Source organism: Eucyclogobius newberryi, unplaced genomic scaffold, assembly GCF_026437365.1.
Source record: "Eucyclogobius newberryi isolate DKJ021-1_F unplaced genomic scaffold, fEucNew1.0.hap1 SCAF_22, whole genome shotgun sequence".
Lineage (NCBI taxonomy): Eukaryota > Metazoa > Chordata > Actinopteri > Gobiiformes > Gobiidae > Eucyclogobius > Eucyclogobius newberryi.
The window spans coordinates 23,061,474-23,086,047 of NW_027315857.1; the positions used below are offsets into that span (position 1 = coordinate 23,061,474).

General features: G+C 44.9%; 2 protein-coding genes across 2 annotated transcripts; one reads left to right on the forward strand and one right to left on the reverse strand.

Annotated features, from left to right (window-relative positions):
• Window positions 1-786: 786 nt before the first annotated feature.
• Window positions 787-13,710, forward strand: LOC140371952 (RPA-related protein RADX). Its single transcript, XM_072459191.1, has 18 exons — window positions 787-900; window positions 1,693-1,792; window positions 2,163-2,367; window positions 3,678-3,775; window positions 3,853-3,969; window positions 4,380-4,534; window positions 5,179-5,338; window positions 5,872-5,980; window positions 6,822-6,913; window positions 7,003-7,131; window positions 7,804-7,902; window positions 8,844-9,017; window positions 9,388-9,512; window positions 9,617-9,798; window positions 10,725-10,778; window positions 10,853-10,896; window positions 12,067-12,315; window positions 12,911-13,710. The coding sequence occupies exons 1-18, from the start codon at window positions 829-831 to the stop codon at window positions 13,162-13,164; spliced, it is 2,418 nt and encodes an 805-aa protein (XP_072315292.1). The 5' UTR covers window positions 787-828; the 3' UTR covers window positions 13,165-13,710.
• A 2,102-nt stretch (window positions 13,711-15,812) lies between these two features.
• Window positions 15,813-24,247, reverse strand: LOC140371547 (asialoglycoprotein receptor 1-like). The gene is made up of 8 exons (XM_072458717.1): window positions 24,166-24,247; window positions 20,651-20,758; window positions 20,382-20,471; window positions 20,246-20,311; window positions 19,720-19,812; window positions 17,716-17,870; window positions 16,600-16,706; window positions 15,813-15,969 (listed from the first exon to the last, which is right to left on the reverse strand). Exons 1-8 carry the CDS (start codon window positions 24,221-24,223, stop codon window positions 15,813-15,815), a joined length of 834 nt encoding a protein of 277 aa, XP_072314818.1. The 5' UTR covers window positions 24,224-24,247.
• Window positions 24,248-24,574: the final 327 nt, after the last annotated feature.

The window sequence follows — 24,574 nt, forward strand, 5'->3', positions numbered from 1 at the left end:
TGAAATAGTCTGTTTACGAAATGAAATGTATAATGATGAATTGTTATATCTATCTCTAAATAAACGTGTCACGTTGTAAAGGTCTGATATTTAAAGCGCCCCCTACAGGTCGCACCACTCATTGAACTAAAAGGCAGTTTAGAGAAATATGTTTAGAATTTTGCTAAAAAATTATTAAAATGTCATCACAGAACAGCACATTTTAAGGTTTGTAATTTGACTTCCTGTTTGTAACTGATGACATCACAGTAGGAAATTACCCAGCAAACACTGGGCCAAAAACTCTTTTAAACTTAACTTTTAAAAACTATTTGACAAATAAAAATGGATGAGAGCGACTTTATTTTGTTGAATTAATGTTTAGAATATCAAAAAGGTTGTGTAAATTATGTATAAACTGGTGTGATGTCGCATTTTCTACAGATTTGTCAACATTTACTCCACAAATACCTGCTCGATTTGTGTAGAACTATAATTTCTAAGTACAACAGGTATAAATAAACCAAATAAAGTCAAAATGAGAAAATTATGAAAACCTGTCAGACATTTAGGCACTTTATTTGGGCCAATGTAGCTACACGTTTAGCTCACTAACAACAAACATGGCGGATTTCCATGGCAACGGACGTTTGTTGTTGCTGCCACTGAGAACAATAAACGAGAGGTTACGCCCATTTTTATATGAAAGAATAACATAACATTAGTTACTCTACGTGTCCCGCAAATAATAATAATAATCGTCATCATCATAATAACAATAATAATGTGAGCACGTGTTTAAATCCCGCTCGTTCCCAGAGTGCACCGCGCTGTTTACATGCAGCTGTCATGGCGGCGGGCTGCGTCTTCCACAGAACCCTGGTCCGAACCCGGAGCGGACCAGACCCGGGTCCAAACCAGGTCCCGAACCTTCTCTTTGAACCCCGAGCGTCGCGTTTATACGTTTTATGCCCCTCGCGCCGTTATTCTTATTATTTTAACGATTTCAACTACACAATTATGCTCTTTTACTCTTTATAATGCGACACTTTCTACCGTAATATTCAATTATATTTCGCTCCTTTGTTCATTTTGCTCGTGTGTGTCGCGTGTGTCTTTGTTGTTCCATATTTAACCTGTTATTTAAATATGACGCGTTATTTTGTCATAAACGTCGTAACCATTGGTAACCAGGGCGGCAACAATTAATCGACTAATCGTGACTCCAGTTAATTGTTACGTGGACTCTACAAAACCTATAACTTTATTAAATCAAAATGTCAACAAGGGATAAACGCAGTAATGTGTATTCTTGTAGTTATTCTTGTAGTACTTCTGTATTCTTGTAGTACTTATGTATTCTTGTAGTTATTCTTGTAGTACTTCTGTATTCTTGTAGTACTTATGTATTCTTGTAGTGATTCTTGTAGTACTTCTGTGTTCTTGTAGTACTTCTTGTAGTACTTCTGTATTCTTGTAGTACTTATGTATTCTTGTAGTGATTCTTGTAGTACTTGTGTATTCTTGTAGTTATTCTTGTAGTACTTCTGTGTTCTTGTAGTACTTCTTGTAGTACTTCTGTATTCTTGTAGTACTTCTTGTAGTACTTCTGTATTCTTGTAGTACTTCTTGTAGTACTTCTGTGTTCTTGTAGTATTTCTGTAGTAGTTTTGTGGTTTGTCCTGTAGTGATATTTTGGTGATGTTTCGCCAGGCGCAGGTCGTGTGCCGTGAGCAGCTCGTGGTTTTGGACGTGGAACGTTACACCAGAGACCAAAGTTCAGCCCTGTGCTTCCCCCAGAACGTGTTCCACAGTGAGTGTGTCCGAGTGAAACGTCTCTAAATGTCCAGACACAGTGAAACGTCTCTCAAGTCCTTAGACTCAGTGAAACGTCTCTCAATGTCCTTGGACTCAGTGAAACGTCTCTCAATGTCCTTAGACTCAGTGAAACGTCTCTAAATGTCCTTAGACTCAGTGAAACGTCTCGAAATGTCCTTGGACTCAGTGAAACGTCTCTAAATGTCCACAGACTCAGTGAAACGTCTCTCAAATTACACAGACATAGTGAAACGTCTCTAAATGACCACATCTATAGATTAGACGTCTTTAAATGAGCACAGACACAGGTGAAACGTCTCTAAATGAGCACAGACTCAGGTTAAACGTCTCGGCTGTGTCTTCAGGTCCAGACCTGTACGACTTGACTCTGTTCGATGGCGACTGTCGTCTCCGCGTCTCGTTGGATCCGTCGCTGAACCATCTGCTGGAAAAACGCCTTCTTCGCCGCGGCTCGGTTCTTAGGGGCGCCACCTTCAGGACCTGCCTGGCACTACAGCTCCCAGAATCCTCCACTGCTCAGGACACAGACCACGCCCCCCACACGGACAGGTACACGACATCATGTTTTAACACACGTTTGACGAGCAGAGGGACCGATGCAGCGCTGAAACATTTATTAATCAATTATCAATCAATTAAAAGACTCCATATCCCCAGCCTCCCCCGGGACATGGGAGAAGCTCCTGGAGGTGAGAGGTGAATTCCCTCCTGACCGAGGACGTTCCCAACAGACCCCCACAATGCACTTGGGTCTGCCAAGTCTGTCCGGCTTCCTCCTCCGCCAGCGGATAAAACTCACCACCAGGTGGTGCTCTACAGCTTTGCCCCTCTCTTCACCTGAGTGTCCAAGACACGTGGCTGGAGGTCAGAGGTCAGATGACACGACAACAAAGTCGATCATTGACCTCCGGCCTGTGTCCTGGTGCCACGTGCACTGATGGACCTTGTGCTTGAACATGGTGTTCGTTCTGGACAATCCGTGGCACAGAAGTCCAATAACTGAACACCGCTCAGGTTCAGATCGGCCGTTCTTCCCGATCACCCCTCTCCAGAAGTCACTGTCATTATCCACGTGGGCGTTGAAGTCCCCCAGTAGAACATGGAGTCCCCGGTCAGTGCACTGTCCAGTTCCCCTCCCAAGGACTCCAAGAAGGCCGGGTCCTCTGCACTGCTGTTCGGCCCGTAGGCCGCCACAACAGTGAGAGACCTGTCCCCCACCCGAAGAGGAAGGGACGCGACCCTCTCGTCCACCGGGGTGAACTCCACCATGTGGCGGCTGAGCTGAGGGGCTATAAGCCCACACCAGCTCCGCCCACACCAGCCCCGCCCACACCAGCCCCGCCTCTCCCCGCGGGCAGCACCAGAGAAGTGGAGCGTCCAGCCCCTCTGGAGGAGATGGTTCCAGAGCCCAAACTGTGCTGGAGGTGAGGCCCAATATATCTAGTCGATATCGCTCGACCTCCCGCACAAGCTCAGGCTCCTCCCCCCAGCGAGGTGACGTTCCATGTCCCCAGAGTTAGTCTCTGTGTCTGGAGATCTGGTCGTCGAGGCCCCTGTTGTCGACTGCCGCCCAGATCTCTCTGCACCGGCCCCTTATGGATCCTCCTGCGGGTGGTGGGCCCACGTCGCTCTCCTTCTCTCTCTCTTTATCTCTCTCTCTCCTTTTTTAATAGAGTAAAGCGTAAAACACATACTTGTATATGTTGATATATGATGTATAACTCCAGTAGGTGGCGGTAAAGGCACATGTTCAGTTTGCTCTCAACCGCCATTAAAGTAACACAACAACAACAACAACGGCATGTTTGTTCTAGTGTGCAGTAAAATCGCCCTCAGGTTTGTTGTTGTTTCTGCTGCAGCTTCAGCCTGGTGTCTCTGGAGGTCTGTGGTCTTCAGCGGGCCCCTGATCCTGGCCCCTGGTCCTGGTTTGGGTCCAGTCCCGGCTCTGACGCTCACGGTAAATACTTTATTAAAAACACTTGTACAATGTTGACCTCATTGTTCATGTGCAAAGCTTGAGTCTCTGTGCTGCAGTTCTGCCGCTCAGAGCCAAACGCAGCGTGTTCCTGTCGCTATGGAACAACTCTGATCCCCACGGCAACGGCTGGAGACCAGAGGAAGAGGAGGAGGAAGAGGAGGAAGAGCGAGGAGGCGAGTGTGACCGAGAACCAGGGCTAAACCAGGACTAAACCAGGACTAAACCAGGACTAAACCAGACCTAAACCAGGACTAAACCAGACCTAAACCAGGACTAAACCAGGACTAAACCAGGACTAAACCAGACCTAAACCAGGACTAAACCAGACCTAAACCAGGACTAAACCAGAACTAAACCAGGACTAAACCAGGACTAAACCAGGACTAAACCAGGACTAAACCAGGACTAAACCAGGACTAAACCAGGACTGAACCAGCACTAAACCAGCACTAAACCAGCACTAAACCAGCACTAAACCAGCACTAAACCAGGACTAAACCAGGACTAAACCAGGACTAAACCAGGACTAAACCAGGACTAAACCAGGACTAAACCAGGACTAACTCGGCTGCTTGCTCCTCAGGTCTGGTCGCGTCCGTTACCGTGGCAGAGCTCAAACGCAGATTCTCCAGTTTCTCCGGCGGGACGTCCCAGAAGCAGCTGATCGTACGAGTCGTCCACAAATCTGCCCTGATGTACTACGGCCGAGCAGAGACCAACTGCACTTGTCCATTCAAGGTCAGACCCCGTCTGAGGTCAAACCAGGACTAAACCAAGTCCAAACCAGGACTAAAGCGGGTCTAAAGCGGGTCTAAAGCGGGTCCAAAGCGGGTCCAAAGCGGGTCCAAAGCGGGTCCAAAGCGGGTCTAAAGCGGGTCTAAAGCGGGTCTAAAGCGGGTCTAAAGCGGGTCCAAAGCGGGTCCAAAGCGGGTCTAAAGCGGGTCTAAAGCGGGTCTAAAGCGGGTCCAAAGCGGGGGTCCAAAGCGGGTCCAAAGCGGGTCCAAAGCGGGTCCAAAGCGGGTCCAAAGCGGGTCCAAAGCGGGTCCAATGCGGGTCCAATGCGGGACTAAACGTTGACTAGAACAGGACTAAACCAAGACAGAACCAAGACTAAACCAGGACGAGGAGCTTTGGAGATCTTCTTGCTTTAGTTTGCTTAGAATGTACAACAGTAATTCACGTAATAGCGTTCAACATTCAACAGAAAATAGCACTTTAAAAAAGGTAATAAGAATAATCATATTAATAATCATAATAATGGTGATGGGAAGAAAGAAAACTAAGAGTACAAAGAGAAAGACACATTATAATTAAAGAAAACTCAAGAAGATGATGCTTTTTCATTAAAGTGTTACTATAAGGACATGTGTTGTGTTCTTCAGGCCGTTCTGGAGGTGTGCGACGGCTCCGGCGATGTGGGCGTGGTCCTGTGGAACAGCGTGTGCCTGGACTGGTACTGCCGACTCGCGCCCGGTGACATCATCAGCCTGCGACGCTTCAGGGTCAAACCGCGGTACCAGGGAGAGCACCAGGACGACATCGGTGCGTGAGCTCGAAAACCGCTCAAACGCGGGAGTAAATGTGGGCGGAGCCAATACCAAACCAGGGTCTAAACCAGGACTAAACCAGGACTAAACCAGGACTACACCAGGACTAAACCAGGACTAAACCAGGACTAAACCAGGACTAAACCAGGACTAAACCAGGACTAAACCAGGACTAAACCTGGTCTCAAAAACCTAGAATGAACCTGGTCTAAGACTAACTGTGTTCACACTGGTTAGTTTTAATCCTGATGTGGACTTGGTTTCTAGACCAAACCAGGACCGAACCAGGACCGAACCAGGACCGAACCAGGACCGAACCAGGACCGAACCAGGACCAAACTAAGACCAAACTAAGACCAAACTAAGACCAAACTAAGACCAAACTAAGACCAAACTAAGACCAAACTAAGACCAAACTAAGACCAAACTAAGACCAAACTAAGACCAAACCTGGGTCTCAAAAGGGACTAAACCAGATCTTAAACAGGACTAACTTGGACTAAACCAGGTCTTGGTCTGTGTCGTCAGAGATCAGTGTGAACAGCAGGAACCCGGCGTGTCTGATCAGGAAATTCCCAGAATCCTCTCTGTCTCCAAAGCTCCGCCCTCCAGAGCCGGCCTACTCCTTCTGCTCCAGGTCAGAGTCATAAAAGTGACACAGTGCACCTTTAATCAAGACCATTCACTCCATGAACTCCTCAAGTATTTAAGTCAATTATTTTAAATATTTTTGCTTTTTAGTGAGACAAACAAACAGTGACAATAACAACATAACAATTATACAGAAAATACAAAAAAAAGGAAGAAATTATAAATAAAAATATATAATTAAAAAAATATATATGTTAAAGTCCTTTTTAACAAAATGTTTTATTTATTTATTTAAAGAACCTGTAATAAATCATTTAACAAATACTTTAGTGCTTTAGTAAAAGGGGTTTTAAAAATAGATTTAGGAAAACACTTTTTTTTCCACATCTTTTTATGAGAACTTTTTGAAATGGAAATTGGCTTCTACGATTAACCTCTCTGACTCTGAACGTTGTGAAAATGTCTTATAAACTCATCACTGTGAATAATTATAACGCTTAGAATGTGTGAGGAGTTTTTCAAGTATTTTTGCACTTTTAAAAAATCGGATACCGCTCCTTTTAAATATCCCATTTCATGAACGATTCACGTGTTTAAAACTTCTATTTTTTACACTTTATCTTTGCTAATGCACGTAGTTCATTCAGGTATGTGTGGGAACATTTTTAAAGTGTATGCACGACACGTCAGCAGGGGGCGCAAGGACCCACAGAGTTTCCCTTTCATGGAACACAAAATGATCCTTTAGCCGTGTGCTATTGTCACAAACGTACAGAAGACACACTGAAGCTGTAAACTGTGCTTTTGGGACCAGCGGAGGCCACACCTGTGCGTTGTAAACTGTCGGGTGATCAATGACCACATGTTTCGTTTCACGTGGTCCCCAGTGCGGAGCTGCGCGACAGGCCTCACGGCGAAGTGTGTGACGTCATCGGCCTGGTCACCTTCTCTGGACGCAGCGAACGCCTCCGCTCCAAAGGTCAGACTCTCTTCACGCGGTCAGCGCCCGGAGTGACCCAAAGGGGGCGACGTTCCCATTTCCTTGTCGTTTGTGTGTCTTCGGCTCAGATTCTCAGGGGGCGGAGCTGTTCTCGCAGTACCGGTGGCTGCGGCTGGAGGACGGCAGCTGCGGTCGGCCAATCGCGGTCAAGCTCTTCGCCACGTCGCAGCCGGAAGTCCATAAACAGCTGCTGCCAAGTGAGATTCACGGGTTTTCTAACGACGCACGCGCTATTAGCAATTAAACACGATTATTACAAGTATTTTCAAAGTGCTACTCTACTGTTTTAAAGTGAGTACACCTCCACTGGACGCATTCTGATCCTTTTTTGGAGCTTTTAACCGTGATATATCGTCAAAAACACACCAAGAGTCGTATTTAGCTTCGTTAGCGCTAATTTTGTTCATCCTGTTCGCAAGGTCCTCAATCGCCGAGCCTCACAAATACTCCCCGTTTCAAATGTCCCAGTCCGTGACGTTAAAAGTGGAGATCCGGAGGTCTCCCGTGTGTTTTCTTTTAAATCCACGAAACGTCACCAGACTCTATTACGGTCGTTACAACTGTGCGTTTGATGGGTTTATTTCCTCGTGGTAATTCCCTCTGCTGCCAGAAGATGGAGCGCTAACACCAATCGACCGTCTAAAGTTTTCAATGATGCTTTGTTTTAAATTCTAAAAGGTGAGATGTCAAAGTAAAGGTACAAGAACAAGTTTAAAGAACAATAACGATCAAAAGCTGCAGCTCATGTGTTCTTTTAAAATGAGAAGCAGCTACTGTTTTTAACCCCATTTCCACTGTTAAAGCGCAGTTGTTCTTCAGGCTTGGACTTCTTCTGCAGCTGGACTCACATTGACTCTTTCCCTCCGCAGTGTCCGTGGTGGTCTGCACTCGGCTCAAACTGGTCCGGAGCCTGGACCAGGCCCAGTTCTACCTGACCAACACCAGCTTCAGCCAGGTCTACTGCACAGGCGAGTCCAGTCCTGGTTTAGTCCTGGTTCAGTCCCGGTCCAGTCCTGGTTTAGTCCTGGTCCAGTCCTGGTCCAGTCCTGGTCCAGTCCAGTCCCGGTTCTGTGCAGGTCTGGTCCTGGTTCAGTCCTGGTCCAGTCCTGGTCCAGTCCCAGTTCTGTCCCGGTCCACTCCTGGTCAAGTCCCAGTCCTGGTTCAGTTCCGGTCCCGGTCCAGTCCCAGTCCCAGTCCCGGTCCAGTCCCAGTCCCGGTCCGGTCCTGGTTCAGTCCCGGTCTGGTCCTGGTTCAGTCCTGGTTCAGTCCCGGTCTGGTCCTGGTTGAGTCCTGGTTCAGTCCCGGTCTGGTCCTGGTTCAGTCCCGGTCTGGTCCTGGTTGAGTCCTGGTCCAGTCCCGGTCTGGTCCTGGTTCAGTCCCGGTCTGGTCCTGGTTGAGTCCTGGTTCTGTGCAGGTCTGGTCCTGGTTGAGTCCTGGTTCTGTGCAGGTCTGGTCCTGGTTCAGTCCCGGTCTGGTCCTGGTTGAGTCCTGGTTCTGTGCAGGTCTGGTCCTGGTTGAGTCCTGGTTCAGTCCCGGTCTGGTCCTGGTTGAGTCCTGGTTGAGTCCTGGTTCAGTCCCGGTCTGGTCCTGGTTGAGTCCTGGTTCTGTGCAGGTCTGGTCCTGGTTGAGTCCTGGTTCTGTGCAGGTCTGGTCCTGGTTGAGTCCTGGTTCAGTCCCGGTCTGGTCCTGGTTGAGTCCTGGTTCAGTCCCGGTCTGGTCCTGGTTGAGTCCTGGTTCTGTGCAGGTCTGGTCCTGGTTGAGTCCTGGTTCAGTCCCGGTCTGGTCCTGGTTGAGTCCTGGTTCAGTCCCGGTCTGGTCCTGGTTGAGTCCTGGTTCTGTGCAGGTCTGGTCCTGGTTGAGTCCTGGTTCAGTCCCGGTCTGGTCCTGGTTGAGTTCTGGTTCTGTGCAGGTCTGGGTCACCACTCCAGGATGTCTTATCGCAGGCTGACTCCAGTGAGGCGTTTCCTGAAGTGGCTCCGCGCTCAGGATGATGGACAGGTCCTCGGTCGCGCTCTGGTTGGAGGATTCTTTGTGTTCCCGCCCCCTCCCGTCACTATGGAGACCTTCATGAAGTCACGCAGAGGTGAAGAGCCAGGTCTTGGTTTAGCTCTAGTTTAGTCCCGTTTCAGACCTGGTTTAATTCTGGTTTAGTTCCAACTCTTGGGATTGAGTCCTTGTTGCTCTAGAACAGTATTTATTAATTTATTTAAGACATTAAATAAAGCTAAATTTAACTAAAACTTAATAAATTAAGTTATAGTTTTTAGATCATTCAAATAAGTCTAAGGTTTTAGTCAACAAAATTACCATAACCCGGTTAAAGTCCTGGTTTAGTTCTGGTTTAGTCCTAGTTTAGTCCTGGTTTAGTCCTGGTTTAGTTCTGGTTTAGTCCTGGTTTAGTTCTGGTTTAGTTCTGGTTTAGTCCTGGTTTAACACTGTGTTTGTGTGTGCAGTTGCGCCCTCTGTCCTCCAGGGGGCGGAGCTGCTCGGGGAGCTGGACAGACTCTGTTACCGCGAGCGACGCAGCTTCTGTTTCCAAGCGACCGTCTCCGCGGTGACGCACTGTCGCCAGGAGCAGGTGATGAGTCACACTTTTGTCCAAATCAGAATGTTTCACTTTGAGACGAGAAGTTTTTGTCGACAAATTTAACATTTTAGACATATTTATTTTGTTTTTTTCAGTCGGATCAGTGCTTGTCCTGGTCCCTAGCCCCGCCCACTCCCTTTGCCACGCCCCTGTCCTCTCCTCTCATTGGCTCGACACCTTACGCCGGCCAATCCCCTCGCTCCGTCCAAAGTCCCTCGTCTTCCTCGTCGTCGCCCGCCCTTCGCCCCGGGCCCCGCCTCCTGGACCGCGCCCCCAGGTCAGAGCCCCGCCCTGGAGACACTGTGATGCTACATGTGCCCCGCCCACAATCTGAGCCTTCTCTGTATTTCTGGAGGTGTCAGGTTAAGTGTTCTGTCAAATTAAAATCAAAACCAAAATCTAAATTTTAATTATTATAAAAATTATAAAAAATATGAAAAATATAATAATAATAATAATAATAATAATAATAATAATAATAATAATAATAATAATTAAAAAGAAAATCATAATTGTTAGTATTTAATTTACTATTATTATTTTTTTATGTTACAAATAACTTGTTGGTCCGTCTTAGTCTAATTATAAAACAGTTTATCTTTTCAAACTACCGTATTTTCCGGAGTCGCACCAGCCAAAAAATGCATAATAGAGAAGAACAAAACATATATAAGTTGCACTGGAGTATGAAATGCGGTTGCAAGTGTGAAAATAACAAATAATATCACATAAGTCGCTCCAGAGTATAAGTAAATAAGTATAAATATAAGTATAAGTCGCCCCCCGGCCAAAACAATGAAAAAAGGTGTGACTTATAGTCCGGAAAATACGGTATTTGACACTTTTTGCATTTTGCTTCTGTGTCTGGAAAAGATGATCTAAAGCTGCGCAAGGGACAAAAAAAAATGTGCCAAAGGATTTGTGAGCGCTGGGGAAAGAGTTAAGGGTTTAAATATTCTACGACGCTGTTTTATGAGGCGCCGCAGCTTTGTACGATAGATCGACCTAAAAATACTTCTTTCTGCTTCTAAAATTGTCACGGTTACGATTCTTACAATTACATTTTGACCTGAGATAACCTTGACATCCCCACGCCTTCGATTCCTTCCGCGCGGCGTTCTCTTATCACCGCCGGTGTCTGATCTTCTGTAAACGTGAACCCGGCGACTTTACCCAAACCCACGTGAATGTTGTGTTTTGCAGCAGCAGCAGGTCCACAAAGAGGAGGCTGTTCCACGCGCCGTCTACCAACAAGCGGTCGGTCCCGTCGTTGTCATGGCACCCTTGACCGCTCCCGCTCCCGCTAAACGTCTCCGCTGTGCTTCCCGCAGGTCTCCGCCCGCCGCGCTACGACCGGAGCCCAGCCGTGACTCGGGTACGTCACGTCTTTGTAAAGTTCAGTTGGTGCAGACTTTGTGGCGTAAAACCACGGCTACACGTCACACGTAAACGCGCCACAAGTAAACGCGCCACACGTAAACGCGCCACACGTAAACGCGCCACACGTAAACGCGCCACACGTAAACGCGCCACAATGAAACGCGCCACAAGTAAACGCGCCACAAGTAAACGCGCCACAAGTAAACGCGCCACAAGTAAACGCGCCACAATGAAACGCGCCACACGTATACGCGCCACACGTATACGCGCCACACGTATACGCGCCACACGTATACGCGCCACACGTAAACGCGCCACAATGAAACGAGTAAAGACGCCACGAGTAAACACTCCACGAGTAAACACTCCACGAGTAAAGACGCCACGAGTAAAGACGCCACGAGTAAAGACGCCACGAGTAAACACTCCACGAGTAGACACGCCACAAGTAAATACGCCACAATGAAACACGCCACCATTAAAGGGGCGGGACAGGTTATGACAGGATTTTCTAGTTTTGACTTAATTTGGTGTGTTTGTACCCGTTGTAAACATAAATTACAGTTTTACGCTAATCGAGCGGCCGTTTGATTGGAAAAGTTGAAAAATCTGTAGAAAATGTTTACAGGAAGTGACATCACAGCAGAGACACTCTAGTCATCGTTTATGGGTAATTTACACAATAAAACTGACAATTTTTTTAACCCTCCAAACTAAATGAACTCAACATATTAAAGGTGCTCTCATATATTTCCAATTGTCAAATAAGTAAATAAAGTGACATTAGATGAGTCTCCGCCCAGTTGGTGGCTGGTGATGTCATCAATTATAACCAGGAAGTAAAGTTATAAACGTGAAAAATTGCCATTCTGGGATAAAATATGTATTATTTTTGAGCCACATATAAAATATATTCATCTCGACGGCATTTTAGTTTAGTCTGACCTGCAGGGGGCACTGTGATGCTGTGATGCTGTAATGCTATGATGGAACGGGGAAAGTAGTTTGAAAAGCCACCAAAAAATCTGTTGAGTCATAATTTGTGTCGACTATTCTGATTGAATTATGATTATCGCTGATGCTCGTCCGTGTAGTGAAGAATACTTTGAATATTTATTGAGTTAAAGAGTATTTGATTTTTGAAGTAACTGTCTGGTGTTTGCAGTCGTCCTGTTCGAGGCCTCGCTGGAGTTCCTGCAGGACTCCGAAGACTCCGAGGAAGACTCCGCCCCTTCCTCCTACATCACGGCGGCGTCGACCCTCGAGCCCATCGCCACGGAGACGCTGCCCGTGCGCTACGACCCCGCCCAGAAGGAGGCGCTGTCGATCGCCCTGACGATGGGAGCGGGCGTGGCCGACGGCGCGCACGGCTTCCAGTTTGCCTTCGAGGATTATTACTCCCTCCGACTGCAAGGTAAAAGTAGTAGAGAAGTAGTAGTAGAAGTAGAAGTAGTAGAGCAGTAGAAGTAGTAGAAGTAGTAGAAGTAGCAGTAGAAGTAGTATAAGCAGAAGTAGTAGCAGTAGCAGTAGAAGTAGTAGTAGTAGTAGTAGTAGAAGTAGTAGTAGAAGTAGTAGTAGAAGTAGTAGTAGAAGTAGCAGTAGAAGTAGAAGTAGTAGTAGCAGTAGAAGTAGTATAAGCAGAATTAGTAGAAGTAGCAGTAGAAGTAGTAGTAGCGTAACCTAGCGTAACGGCGTAACCGTGTCCCCCTGCGTCCCCCCAGTGCTGTGTAACCGTGTCCCCCCCTGCGTCCCCCCCAGTGCTGTGTAACCGTGTCCCCCTGCGTCCCCCCCAGTGCTGTGTAACCGTGTCCCCCCTGCGTCCCCCCCAGTGCTGTGTAAACGTGTCCCCCCTGCGTCCCCCCCAGTGCTGTGTAACCGTGTCCCCCCTGCGTCCCCCCCAGTGCTGTGTAACCGTGTCCCCCCTGCGTCCCCCCCAGTGCTGTGTAACCGTGTCCCCCCTGCGTCCCCCCCAGTGCTGTGTAACCGTGTCCCCCCTGCGTCCCCCCCAGTGCTGTCCGGCCTGTCCCTGGACGTCCTCTTCCTCCCGGACTTGGCCCCGGCTCCGGCGTGTCACTCGAACTCCTGGGTGTCGATCCTGGCCCACGGCGCCTTCTCCCCCCACGGCCCGCCCCCCGCCCCGGCCGACCTGGTCGCCACGGCGGCGCAGCTGTCCAATCGGAGGCTGCTGTGCGTGCTGGAGGCGTGTCGTCTGGGCGGGGACAAGGTGGAGCTGGTCCTGAGCCGGGCCTTTGTTTTGAACTGACGGTGTGTTTCCCCCCCGCGGTGGCCGGGGCCCGTACTGCACCACAAGAGTCCCCCCCCCTGCGGTGGCTGGGGCCCGTACTGCACCACAAGAGTCCCCCCCCCTGCGGTGGCTGGGGCCCGTACTGCACCACAAGAATCCCCCCCCCTGCGGTGGCCGGGGCCCGTACTGCACCACAAGAGTCCCCCTACGGTGGCCGGGGCCGGTACTGCACCACAAGAGTCCCCCCCTGCGGTGGCCGGGGCCGGTACTGCACCACAAGAGTCCCCCCCTGCAGTGGCCGGGGCCGGTACTGCACCACAAGAGTCCCCCCCTGCGGTGGCCGGGGCCCGTACTGCACCACAAGAGTCCCCCTGCGGTGGCCGGGGCCGGTACTGCACCACAAGAGTCCCACCAAGGATTATGAGAGGTCGGTGAGTAAAAGTGATGGTTTTTAGGCCAAACAAACTTCTAAAACTGTTTGTTTTACGCTTTGTGGTAGCTAAAAGAAATAAGTTTTCTATTTACAACATTTAAATTTTAATTGGCACCACTTTTACTATAACTATAACTACACCTTAATTAGCCTTAAAAAAAGCAAAGACTGAATTAATTTCATCATTTATAATAGTTCAAAGAGTTCAGAGGCTTTGTAACTACTTAATTAAGATGTTAGGTTATGAATTAAGTAGTTATTAAGCTGCAATCATTCTTAATAAACTATTTGAAGTCTTTTTTTGTTTGAAATGACCAAGAAATTATCAACATTTTGCTCGTCTGTGACACGTTTCAAATCCTGATGCACTTTTATGTGATGTTTTCAGTATTTAAAAAATATTTATAGAATATTTATGCAATAATCCACTTGTTTTTTACCCATTGCCTTTTGTTTTATTTTATTTTATTTTTTTTACATCAAAGCAGCTTTTTATTTGAACAGAACTGGTGAAGAGAATGTCAGAAATGTCACAGTTCTGACTCTAAGTTCCATGTTTATTCCCAGTCCAGTTCCATTTCTCAGCCGACTCACACACACTACACACACACACACACACGACTACACACACACACACACACACACACACATTGCAAAAGTACATTTAACAGGACGAGCACCACAGCAGCAGAAGGATTACTCCCTCTTTGAACCAGTTTGGACCTTCTAAGTTCTTTTTTCACATTGTCTTTTGTAATGTTTTTGTATAAACACTGTGAAGTTCTGATTTGTACTTTATACTTTATTACAAGTCTAAAATATGTTTGCACTTTTTTTGATTTTATGGTAAGTTTTACACATTTTCATTGTTTGTAAATGTGAATATTTTGTGTTGACTTGTTTAAGAAAAGAAATACAGCTCGTGTTAAAACTTGTTTGGCAGCTTCTCTTTCACGCCACAGAAGTTATGTGAAGCAAACAAAGCGTGTGTAACCAGGTGGTTGTGGGTTCAATTCCCGGGCCACGTCGGGCACTTTTGAGTCAAGAATCGGGACTAAAACCGGGACTAAAACCGGGACTAAAACCGGGACTAAAACCGGAACTAAAACCGGGACTAAACCGGGACTAAACCGGGACTAAACCGGGACTAAACCAGGACTAAACCGGGACAAAACCGGGACAAAACCGGGACAAAACCGGGACAAAACCAGGACTAAACCAGGACTAAACCAGGACTAAACCAGGACTAAACCAGGACTAAACCAGGGTAACGAGGTGGTTGTGGGTTCAATTCCCGAAAACATTGGGTACTTTTGAGTAAAGGTTTTAGTAGTTCTTTCCACTGTGAGTAAATATACCAGTGACTAAAGCTTCATGTTGATAATATATATATATATATATTTTTTAATAGATTTTTTGCACATTTGAAAGTTTTGTTCATTCCCATTAACTTAGAATTATATCAAGTTAATAAGTGATTCAATAATTATCGCTCTTCACGATGCCCCAATATCAAAGTTATCTCCCTCTTTGATCTCTTTGTACTTTAATATATTGGGCCAAAACTTCAGACACTCAAAAACAATTAGTGGTGTTACAATTGTGATGGAACATAAACGTTGGATCATTTTCTATTATTTTTTGATTAAACCAGACATTTTCACACCCATTTGATGTATAATATTGGTCCAATGTCTGGATACAAACTGGATAGATCTTTATCCCTTTTTTTCCCTGTCGCTATTCAACAAATTGAATCATATTTTCTCACCATTTCAAGAAGTTTAAACCAAAAAGCCATTTCTACCAATAAAAACTGTGTCTTCCTTTAACTGTTATCTGTAATGAATGTAAAGTGCAATTTGTATAAAGAATTTTGACAATAAAAAAAAAAAAAAGAAATCAAACATTTCAAAAATATTTTTAAATTCGCTTTTTAAAAAAAATAAAAATCAACAAAATAAAAATATAAAATTCGGACAAAAATAATAAAGAAGATAGAAATTATATAGAGTTGATCTTACTTAAGTAGAAGTGTCCAGTATATTTTTTATCTTGTCTACGTGAGTAATATTATTTTGAAGGACTGGTTGAACCTTCAGCGGCAGAATTGGCCGCCGTCACGTTTTCCTTCACGAATTCCACAAACTCAGAATGTTGCTGTACGTGAACTTTATTACGGTACATTTCATTGAACATTGGATCTTAGCTCTGTGCGGTTAGCTCTGTGCGGTTAGCTCTGTGCGCTGTGCGTGCCGCAGATGAAGCGCAGCCGTGAGGAGCAGTGCAGGTCGTTCAGGCGCCCTTCCGAGTGAAGGTGGGCGCAGTCCTCCGTCTGGGCCCCCAAACCATGTCCACTCCAGTTATCCGGCTGCCCTGGTCTCCACCGCCTGAAACACCACGTTTAAACTCTTATTCTGAAACTATTATTCTGAAACTCTTATTCCGAGACTCCTATTCTGAAACTCTTATTCTGAGACTCTTATTCTGAAACTATTATTCTGAGACTCTTGTTCTGAAACTATTATTATGAGACAATTGTTATGAAACTATTATTATGAAACTATTATGCGCCATTTGCTGTTTGAAACCGCATTGGAAAATACAACCACATAAAATAACCACTAAAAGTACCAAGAAACATATTGACTCTGAAATAAGCGTGCTAAAAAGGTTATGCTAAAAAGGCTACGCTTAAAAGGTTATGCTGAAAAGACTAAGCTAAAAATGTTATGCCAAAAATGTTATGCTAAAAAGGCTATGCTAAAAAGGTTATGCTTAAAAGGTTAGGCTTAAAAGATTACGCTAAAAAGGCTACGCTAAAAAGATTATGCTAAAAAGGCTATGCTAAAAAGGTTATGGTAAAAAGGCTTCGCTAAAAAAGGTTATGCTAAAAAGGCTATGCTAAAAGGCTATGCCAAAAAGGTTACTTTAAAAGGTTATGCTAAAAATATTATGCTAAAAAGGCTATGCTAAAAAGGCTAAGCTAAAAATGTGGCGTCTCAGAGCTGGGGCCTCACCTGCGGTCCATGGTGTAGGGAGTGCCGTTCACCCATTCCCATTTGCCAGACTCGTCCGACAGACCGACCCAGTAGAAGGTCCCAGCGGCGTGAATGTCCACATATTCCTGGAGCGTAAACCAGAGCGTAAACCAGAGCGTAAACCAGAGCGTAAACCAGAGCGTAAACCAGAGCGTAAACCAGAGCGTAAACCAGAGCTTAAACCAGAGCTTAAACCAGAGCGTAAACCAGAGCGTAAACCAGAGCGTAAACCAGAGCGTAAACCAGAGTTTAAACCAGAGCTTAAACCAGAGCGTAAACCAGAGCGTAAACCAGAGTTTAAACCAGAGTTTAAACCAGAGTTTAAACCAGAGTTTAAACCAGAGTTTAAACCAGAGTGTAAACCAGAGTGTAAACCAGAGTGTAAACCAGAGTGTAAACCAGAGTGTAAACCAGAGTGTAAACCAGAGTGTAAACCAGAGTGTAAACCAGAGTGTAAACCAGAGCGTAAACCAGAGCGTAAACCAGAGTTTAAACCAGAGTTTAAACCAGAGTTTAAACCAGAGCTTAAACCAGAGCTTAAACCAGAGCGTAAACCAGAGCGTAAACCAGAGCGTAAACCAGAGCAGTTAGACCTGACCTGTCCTGAATGAACTCAAAATGAACCGCTAAAACAGGACTAAACATGGGCAAAACATGGACTAAACATGGACAAAACATGGACAAAACAAGGACAAAACATGGACTAAACATGGACTAAACATGGACTAAACATGGACTAAACATGGACTAAACATAGACTAAACATAGACTAAACATAGACTAAACATAGACTAAACATAGACTAAACATAGACTAAACATAGACTAAACATAGACTAAACATAGACTAAACATAGACTAAACATAGACTAAACATAGACTAAACATAGACTAAACATAGACGAGAACAGGACCAAACCAAGTCCACATTAGAATTTAAAAATATCCTAATTTAGCAGGACAAATATCGACATGTGCGAAGCGCTGCAGGTGAAGAGGAAAAAATCTTAAACTTAAAGAGATCGATTTGAAACTTCGAAAACTCCTGTCGTTTATAAATGTAAGAAACAAACATGGATTGCGTGTGTTGCCTCACCCAGTCCTTGTCCAATCTCAGGATGAGCAGTTGGCTCTGGTGGGCGTGGCACCAGTCCCGGGCGTCGTGCCACGTCGACGCCTGTTTACTGAAGAAGAAGCAGGACGTCCCGAACGAGTCCCAACCCAGTGGACAGCACCCGGACGCCACCGTCCCTGAAACACCACACGTTTACTACAGCACAAGGTACTACAACAGGTACTACAACAGGTACTACAACACCACAAGAGTAACAGGTACTACAACAGGTACTACAACAGGTACTACAACAGGTACTACAACAGGTACTACAACAGGTACTACAACAGGTACTACAACACCACAACTGTAACAGGTACTACAACAGGTACTACAACAGGTACTACAACAGGTACTACAACAGGTACTACAACACCACAAGAGTAACAGGTACTACAACAGGTACTACAACAGGTACTACAACAGGTACTACAACAGGTACTACAACAGGTACTACAACAGGTACTACAACACCACAACTGTAACAGGTACTACAACAGGTACTACAACAGGTACTACAACAGGTACTACAACACCACAACTGTAACAGGTACTACAACAGGTACTACAACAGGTACTACAACACCACAAGAGTAACAGGTACTACAACAGGTACTACAACAGGTACTACAACAGGTACTACAACACCACAAGAGTAACAGGTACTACAACAGGTACTACAACACCACAAGAGTAACAGGTACTACAACAGGTACTACAACACCACAACTGTAACAGGTACTACAACAGGTACTACAACAGGTACTACAACAGGTACTACAACAGGTACTACAACACCACAAGAGTAACAGATACTACAACAGGTACTACAACAGGTACTACAACAGGTACTACAACAGGTACTACAACAGGTACTACAACAGGTACTACAACACCACAAGAGTAACAGGTACTACAACAGGTACTACAACACCACAAGAGTAACAGATACTACAACACCACAACTGTAACAGGTACTACAACAGGTACTACAACACCACAACTGTAACAGGTACTACAACAGGTACTACAACAGGTACTACAACGGGTACTACAACAGGTACTACAACAGGTACTACAACAACACAAGAGTAACAGGTACTACAACAACACAAGAGTAACAGGTACTACAACAACACAAGAGTAACAGGTACTACAACAACACAAGAGTAACAGGTACTACAACAACACAAGAGTAACAGGTACTACAACAACACAAGAGTAACAGGTACTACAACAACACAAGAGTAACAGGTACTACAACAACACAAGAGTAACAGGTACTACAACAACACAAGAGTAACAGGTACTACAACAACACAAGAGTAACAGGTACTACAACAACACAAGAGTAACAGGTACTACAACAACACAAGAGTAACAGGTACTACAACAACACAAGAGTAACAGGTACTACAACAACACAAGAGTAACAGGTACTACAACAACACAAGAGTAACAGGTACTACAACAACACAAGAGTAACAGGTACTACAACAACACAAGAGTAACAGGTACTACAACAACACAAGAGTAACAGGTACTACAACAACACAAGAGTAACAGGTACTACAACAACACAAGAGTAACAGGTACTACAACAACACAAGAGTAACAGGTACTACAACAACACAAGAGTAACAGGTACTACAACAACACAAGAGTAACAGGTACTACAACAACACAAGAGTAACAGGTACTACAACAACACAAGAGTAACAGGTACTACAACAACACAAGAGTAACAGGTACTACAACAACACAAGAGTAACAGGTACTACAACACCACAAGTGTAACAGGTACTACAACAGGTACTACAACACCACAAGTGTAACAGGTACTACAACAGGTACTACAACACCACAAGTGTAACAGGTACTACAACAGGTACTATAACAGGTACTACAACACCACAAGAGTAACAAGTACAGGTAAAAGTGTGTATTCTGTGTATTTGTACTTTGCTGCGGGACGAGGAAACTCACGGTTGTGGACGATCTGCTCGATGGCGCATTTCAGCGACGCCACCGTTTTAGTCAGAACTTCCAAAGCGGCGAGCTGCTTTACCGACTCTGCCACTGGAAAACAGGGTCAGAGGGTCAGATGCCCCGACCCGGTTTAGTCCTCAGTTAAATCCTGGTATAGCCCTGGTTTAGTCCTGGTTTAGTCCGGATTTAGTCCTGGTTTAGACCTGGTTTAGACCTGGTTTGGACCTGGTTTAAATCCTGGTATAGCCCTGGTTTAGCCCTTGTTTAGTCATAGTTTAGCCCTGGTTTAGCCCTAGTTTATCTACAGTTTAGCCCTTGTTTAGTCTTAGTTTAGTCCTGGTTTCGTTCTGGTTTAGTCCTGTTTTAGACCTGTTTTAGACTTGGTTTAGACTTGGTTTAGTCCTGGATTAGTCCTGGTTTAGCCCTGGTATAGCCCTAGTTTAGTCCTGGATTAGTCCTGGTTTAGCCCTGGTATAGCCCTAGTTTAGTCCTGGTTTAGCCCTGGTTTGTTGTACAGTCTGACCTGAGCCGAGCAGGTCCTTGTTGCTCTCCACAGAGAACCTGAGCCGCTGCACGTCTTTAGCTGCATCTGCACCAAAACAAACCAAATAAACACTTTAAAAACTCAAACAGAGAAATAAATAAAATAAAATAAATACCTTTGTTGTCTTTCTGTGCGTCTGTCAAAGAAAGACTGAGGTTCAAGACGGTTTCCTCCATCAAACTGATGCGAGACGACAGTCCTGAATCTGGACACAAGAGTTCTTTGGGTTAGTCCTTGTTTAGTCCTGGTTCAGTCCTGGTTCAGTCCTGGTTCAGTTCTAGTTTAGTCCCGGTTCAGTCCCGGTTCAGTCCCGGTTTAGCCCCGGTTTAGCCCCGGTTTAGCCCCGGTTTAGTCCTGGTTTAGTCCTGGTTTAGTGTTACTCACTGCTGAATCCAAAGGCGATGATGAGGACGAGGACGATGGTCGAGACTAAGACCGGGACCATCCATGGGCGCGACCTGGACAGGACCGAGTACTGGACGGGACCTGGATCTGAGGATCACAACCAGGACTTTAGTTCCCGAGCGTTCAGTGAAGTCTGATGTCCAGCTGTCTGTGAGTTTGTGCTAAGCGTTTACGAGACGAGAACCAAGAACATATAAAAAATAGCGCTTTTTATCTGTTCTTTGAGGTTCTCAAAGGCCGGAGCACATACGACGATCTTAAATCACGCGTTTTGTTCCGTTTGCTCCATCGCGTTGGTTTGAATCACGTCTGAATCAAATGTCAAAGGATTTTATGGTTCAATAATAAGAGCAAAATATAGCCGCAAGCGGCAATGATCGGCCCTCGCCACGCCGCCGCCACACCGCCGCCACGCCGCAAGAGGAGGGGGCGCTAACGCGCCCCAATTGTCCTTTTATTACGCCTACTGCTGAATCTGTGACGCTGTCACATCTTTTCCCCTTTGTTTTACCATCAAAAAGCTATTTTATTTTGAATTCTTGGCAAAATGTGCAGCTTTGCCGCACAGACACCGTGACTCTTTGAATGAAAATGTGGATAACTTTTGATGGTCCTGAAGATGAGTCTCACCAAATTTCAGGTTAATATGTCTAACGCCCTGGGAGGAGTTTGTGAAAGTCTAAAGTGTAAACATGTTCTGGCAATTTCCCCATTGGAATAACATGAAAGGTTTCGGTCATCGTTACGGCAACGCCATAACAATTATGACATGGGTCTCATTGACTTTTTTGATGGGGATGCTAAAATTGAGTTGTGTGTCAAATTTCATATAATTTCGCAAAACTAAACATTTAACCTCCATATAAAATCTGTAGGGGGCGCTGTGGCGCCAAATAAATTTATTTCACTTCAAGTAGGTTTAGGGCAAAGAGTTTAACAACTGATTCTAATTTGACGCAATTCGGACTTTATCTGCGCAAACGGCAGAAATTTTAAATATGGGAGATTTCTGAAATTCTAGCTACAGTTTGCGGCTTCGCCGCTCAGAGACCGTGACAGGTATCAATGTAATTTGAATAACTTTTGATGTCCCACTCCTCAGTAGCATTTTCACCAAATTTCAGCTTTTTAGGGCCAACGCCCTGGGAGGAGTTCGTAAAAGTACGACGTTTGGAAAAACTCCGAAGTCATGTTTAGCCATTTTTGAAGCAATATGGCCGACATTTGGTTGGGCGGACGGCGTTGCCGTAATAATATTTTTTACTTCTCTTGTCACCATCTACCTCTGCGCCAAATTTCATGATTCTACGATCAGATTTTTTTTGGGTCATTTCCCATCTCTCAATGCATTTTTGGTACATTTGGGGGCGCTGACGCGCACATTTTTTTATTTTAGAAAAGGGAAATAGCCAGAATGTAGAGAGGCACGATTTTTAGAGGTGTGAACATTTTTGTGACTTTTCGTCAATGTTCACTGGGTGAAAAATAGGGGGGTTGGGAAGAAGAAGAAGAAGAAGAAGAAGAAGAAGAAGAAGAAGAAGAAGAAGAAGAAGAAGAAGAAGAAGAAGAAGAAGAAGAAGAAGAAGAAGAAGAAGAAGAAGAAGAAGAAGAAGAAGAAGAAGAAGAAGAAGAAGAAGAAGAAGAAGAAGAAGAAGAAGAAGAAGAAGAAGAAGAAGAAGAAGAAGAAGAAGAAGAAGAAGAAGAAGAAGAAGAAGAAGAAGAAGAAGAAGAAGAAGAAGAAGAAGAAGAAGAAGAAGAAGAAGAAGAAGAAGAAGAAGAAGAAGAAGAAGAAGAAGAAGAAGAAGAAGAAGAAGAAGAAGAAGAAGAAGAAGAAGAAGAAGAAGAAGAAGAAGAAGAAGAAGAAGAAGAAGAAGAAGAAGAAGAAGAAGAAGAAGAAGAAGAAGAAGAAGAAGAAGAAGAAGAAGAAGAAGAAGAAGAAGAAGAAGAAGAAGAAGAAGAAGAAGAAGAAGAAGAAGAAGAAGAAGAAGAAGAAGAAGAAGAAGAAGAAGAAGAAGAAGAAGAAGAAGAAGAAGAAGAAGAAGAAGAAGAAGAAGAAGAAGAAGAAGAAGAAGAAGAAGAAGAAGAAGAAGAAGAAGAAGAAGAAGAAGAAGAAGAAGAAGAAGAAGAAGAAGAAGAAGAAGAAGAAGAAGAAGAAGAAGAAGAAGAAGAAGAAGAAGAAGAAGAAGAAGAAGAAGAAGAAGAAGAAGAAGAAGAAGAAGAAGAAGAAGAAGAAGAAGAACTTTGAGTGGGCTCCGCCCACTTTGTGTTTTGGCCCTCTATACAGTAATAATGTTCAATTTTTGCATTACATGCTTATATGCACGGAACATGCAAGAGATGGAGGACGTATTCGTGAGCTACTTAGTGCAAATGAGTGCTTTACATTGGGATGACGACCGCCATCTCAATGTAAAGTGCTCGTTTAGTGCGCACTTTTGCACGGGCTTCGCCCGTTTACAACGGTAATGTTCCATTTTCCTACTACTAATTAGTATGCACGGGGCGTGCGTGAGTGAAGGAGTGCGTTAGTGAGTGTTTGGAAGTGGGCGAGCGCTTTGCGCTCGATTTCGTGCGCACTACGTGCGCACTTTCGCAGCCGTGCTTCGCACGGCCTTACGAGATTAATAGGCCTCTCGCCAGCTTGTGGCGCTCGGGCCTAAAAAGTATATGTGTCCTTTAATGTATGATATGTGTCCTTTAATGTATGATATGTGTTCTTTAATGTATAATATATGTTCTTTAATGTATAATATGTGTCCTTTTAATGTTGGTTTAGTCCTAGTTAAATCCTGGTTTAGTCCTGGTTAAATCCTGGTTTAGTCCTAGTTAAATCCTGGTTTAGTCCTGGTTAAATCCTGGTTTAGTCCTAGTTAAATCCTGGTTTAGTCCTGGTTTAGTCCTAGTTAAACCCTGGTGTAGTCCTGGTTAAATCCTGGTTTAGTCCTAGTTAAATCCTGGTTTAGTCCTGGTTTAGTCCTAGTTAAATCCTGGTTTAGTCCTGGTTTAGTCCTAGTTAAACCCTGGTGTAGTCCTGGTTAAATCCTGGTTTAGTCCTAGTTAAATCCTGGTTTAGTCCTGGTTTAGTCCTAGTTAAATCCTGGTTTAGTCCTGGTTTAGTCCTAGTTAAATCCTGGTTTAGTCCACAGTTAAACCCTGGTTTAGTCCTAGTTAAACCCTGGTGTAGTCCTAGTTAAATCCTGGTTTAGTCCACAGTTAAACCCTGGTTTAGTCCTAGTTAAACCCTGGTGTAGTCCTAGTTAAATCCTGGTTTAGTCCACAGTTAAACCCTGGTTTAGTCCTAGTTAAACCCTGGTGTAGTCCTAGTTAAATCCTGGTTTAGTCCTGGTTTAGTCCTAGTTAAATCCTGGTTTAGTCCACAGTTAAACCCTGGTTTAGTCCTAGTTAAATCCTGGTGTAGTCCTAGTTAAACCCTGGTTTAGTCCTGGTTAAACCCTGGTTTAGTCCTTTAGTCCTGTTACTAGTTCTTTAAATACCTTTGTTCCAGAAGGAGCTGTTGTCGTCTTCAGGCTCGTCATGAAATTGAGTCGACATTTTGTCCTGGTCCAGATTTAAGTCTGAATCTAAAGTCTGGACCAGAGACTTGTGTTTGGTCCAAAGTTTTTGTTTGTCCAACGATTCACCCACACAAGAGAGCAAACAAGGACTAAAGCTGAACCAGGACTAAACCAGGTCTAAACCAGGACTAAACCAGGTCAAAACCAGGTCTAAACCAGGACTAAACCAGGTCAAAACCAGGTCTAAACCAGGACTAAACCAGGACTAGACCAGGACTAGACCAGGACTAAACCAGGACTAAGCCAGGACTAGACCAGGACTAAACCAGGTCTAAACCAGGACTAAACCAGGACTAGACCAGGACAAGACCAGGACTAGACCAGGACT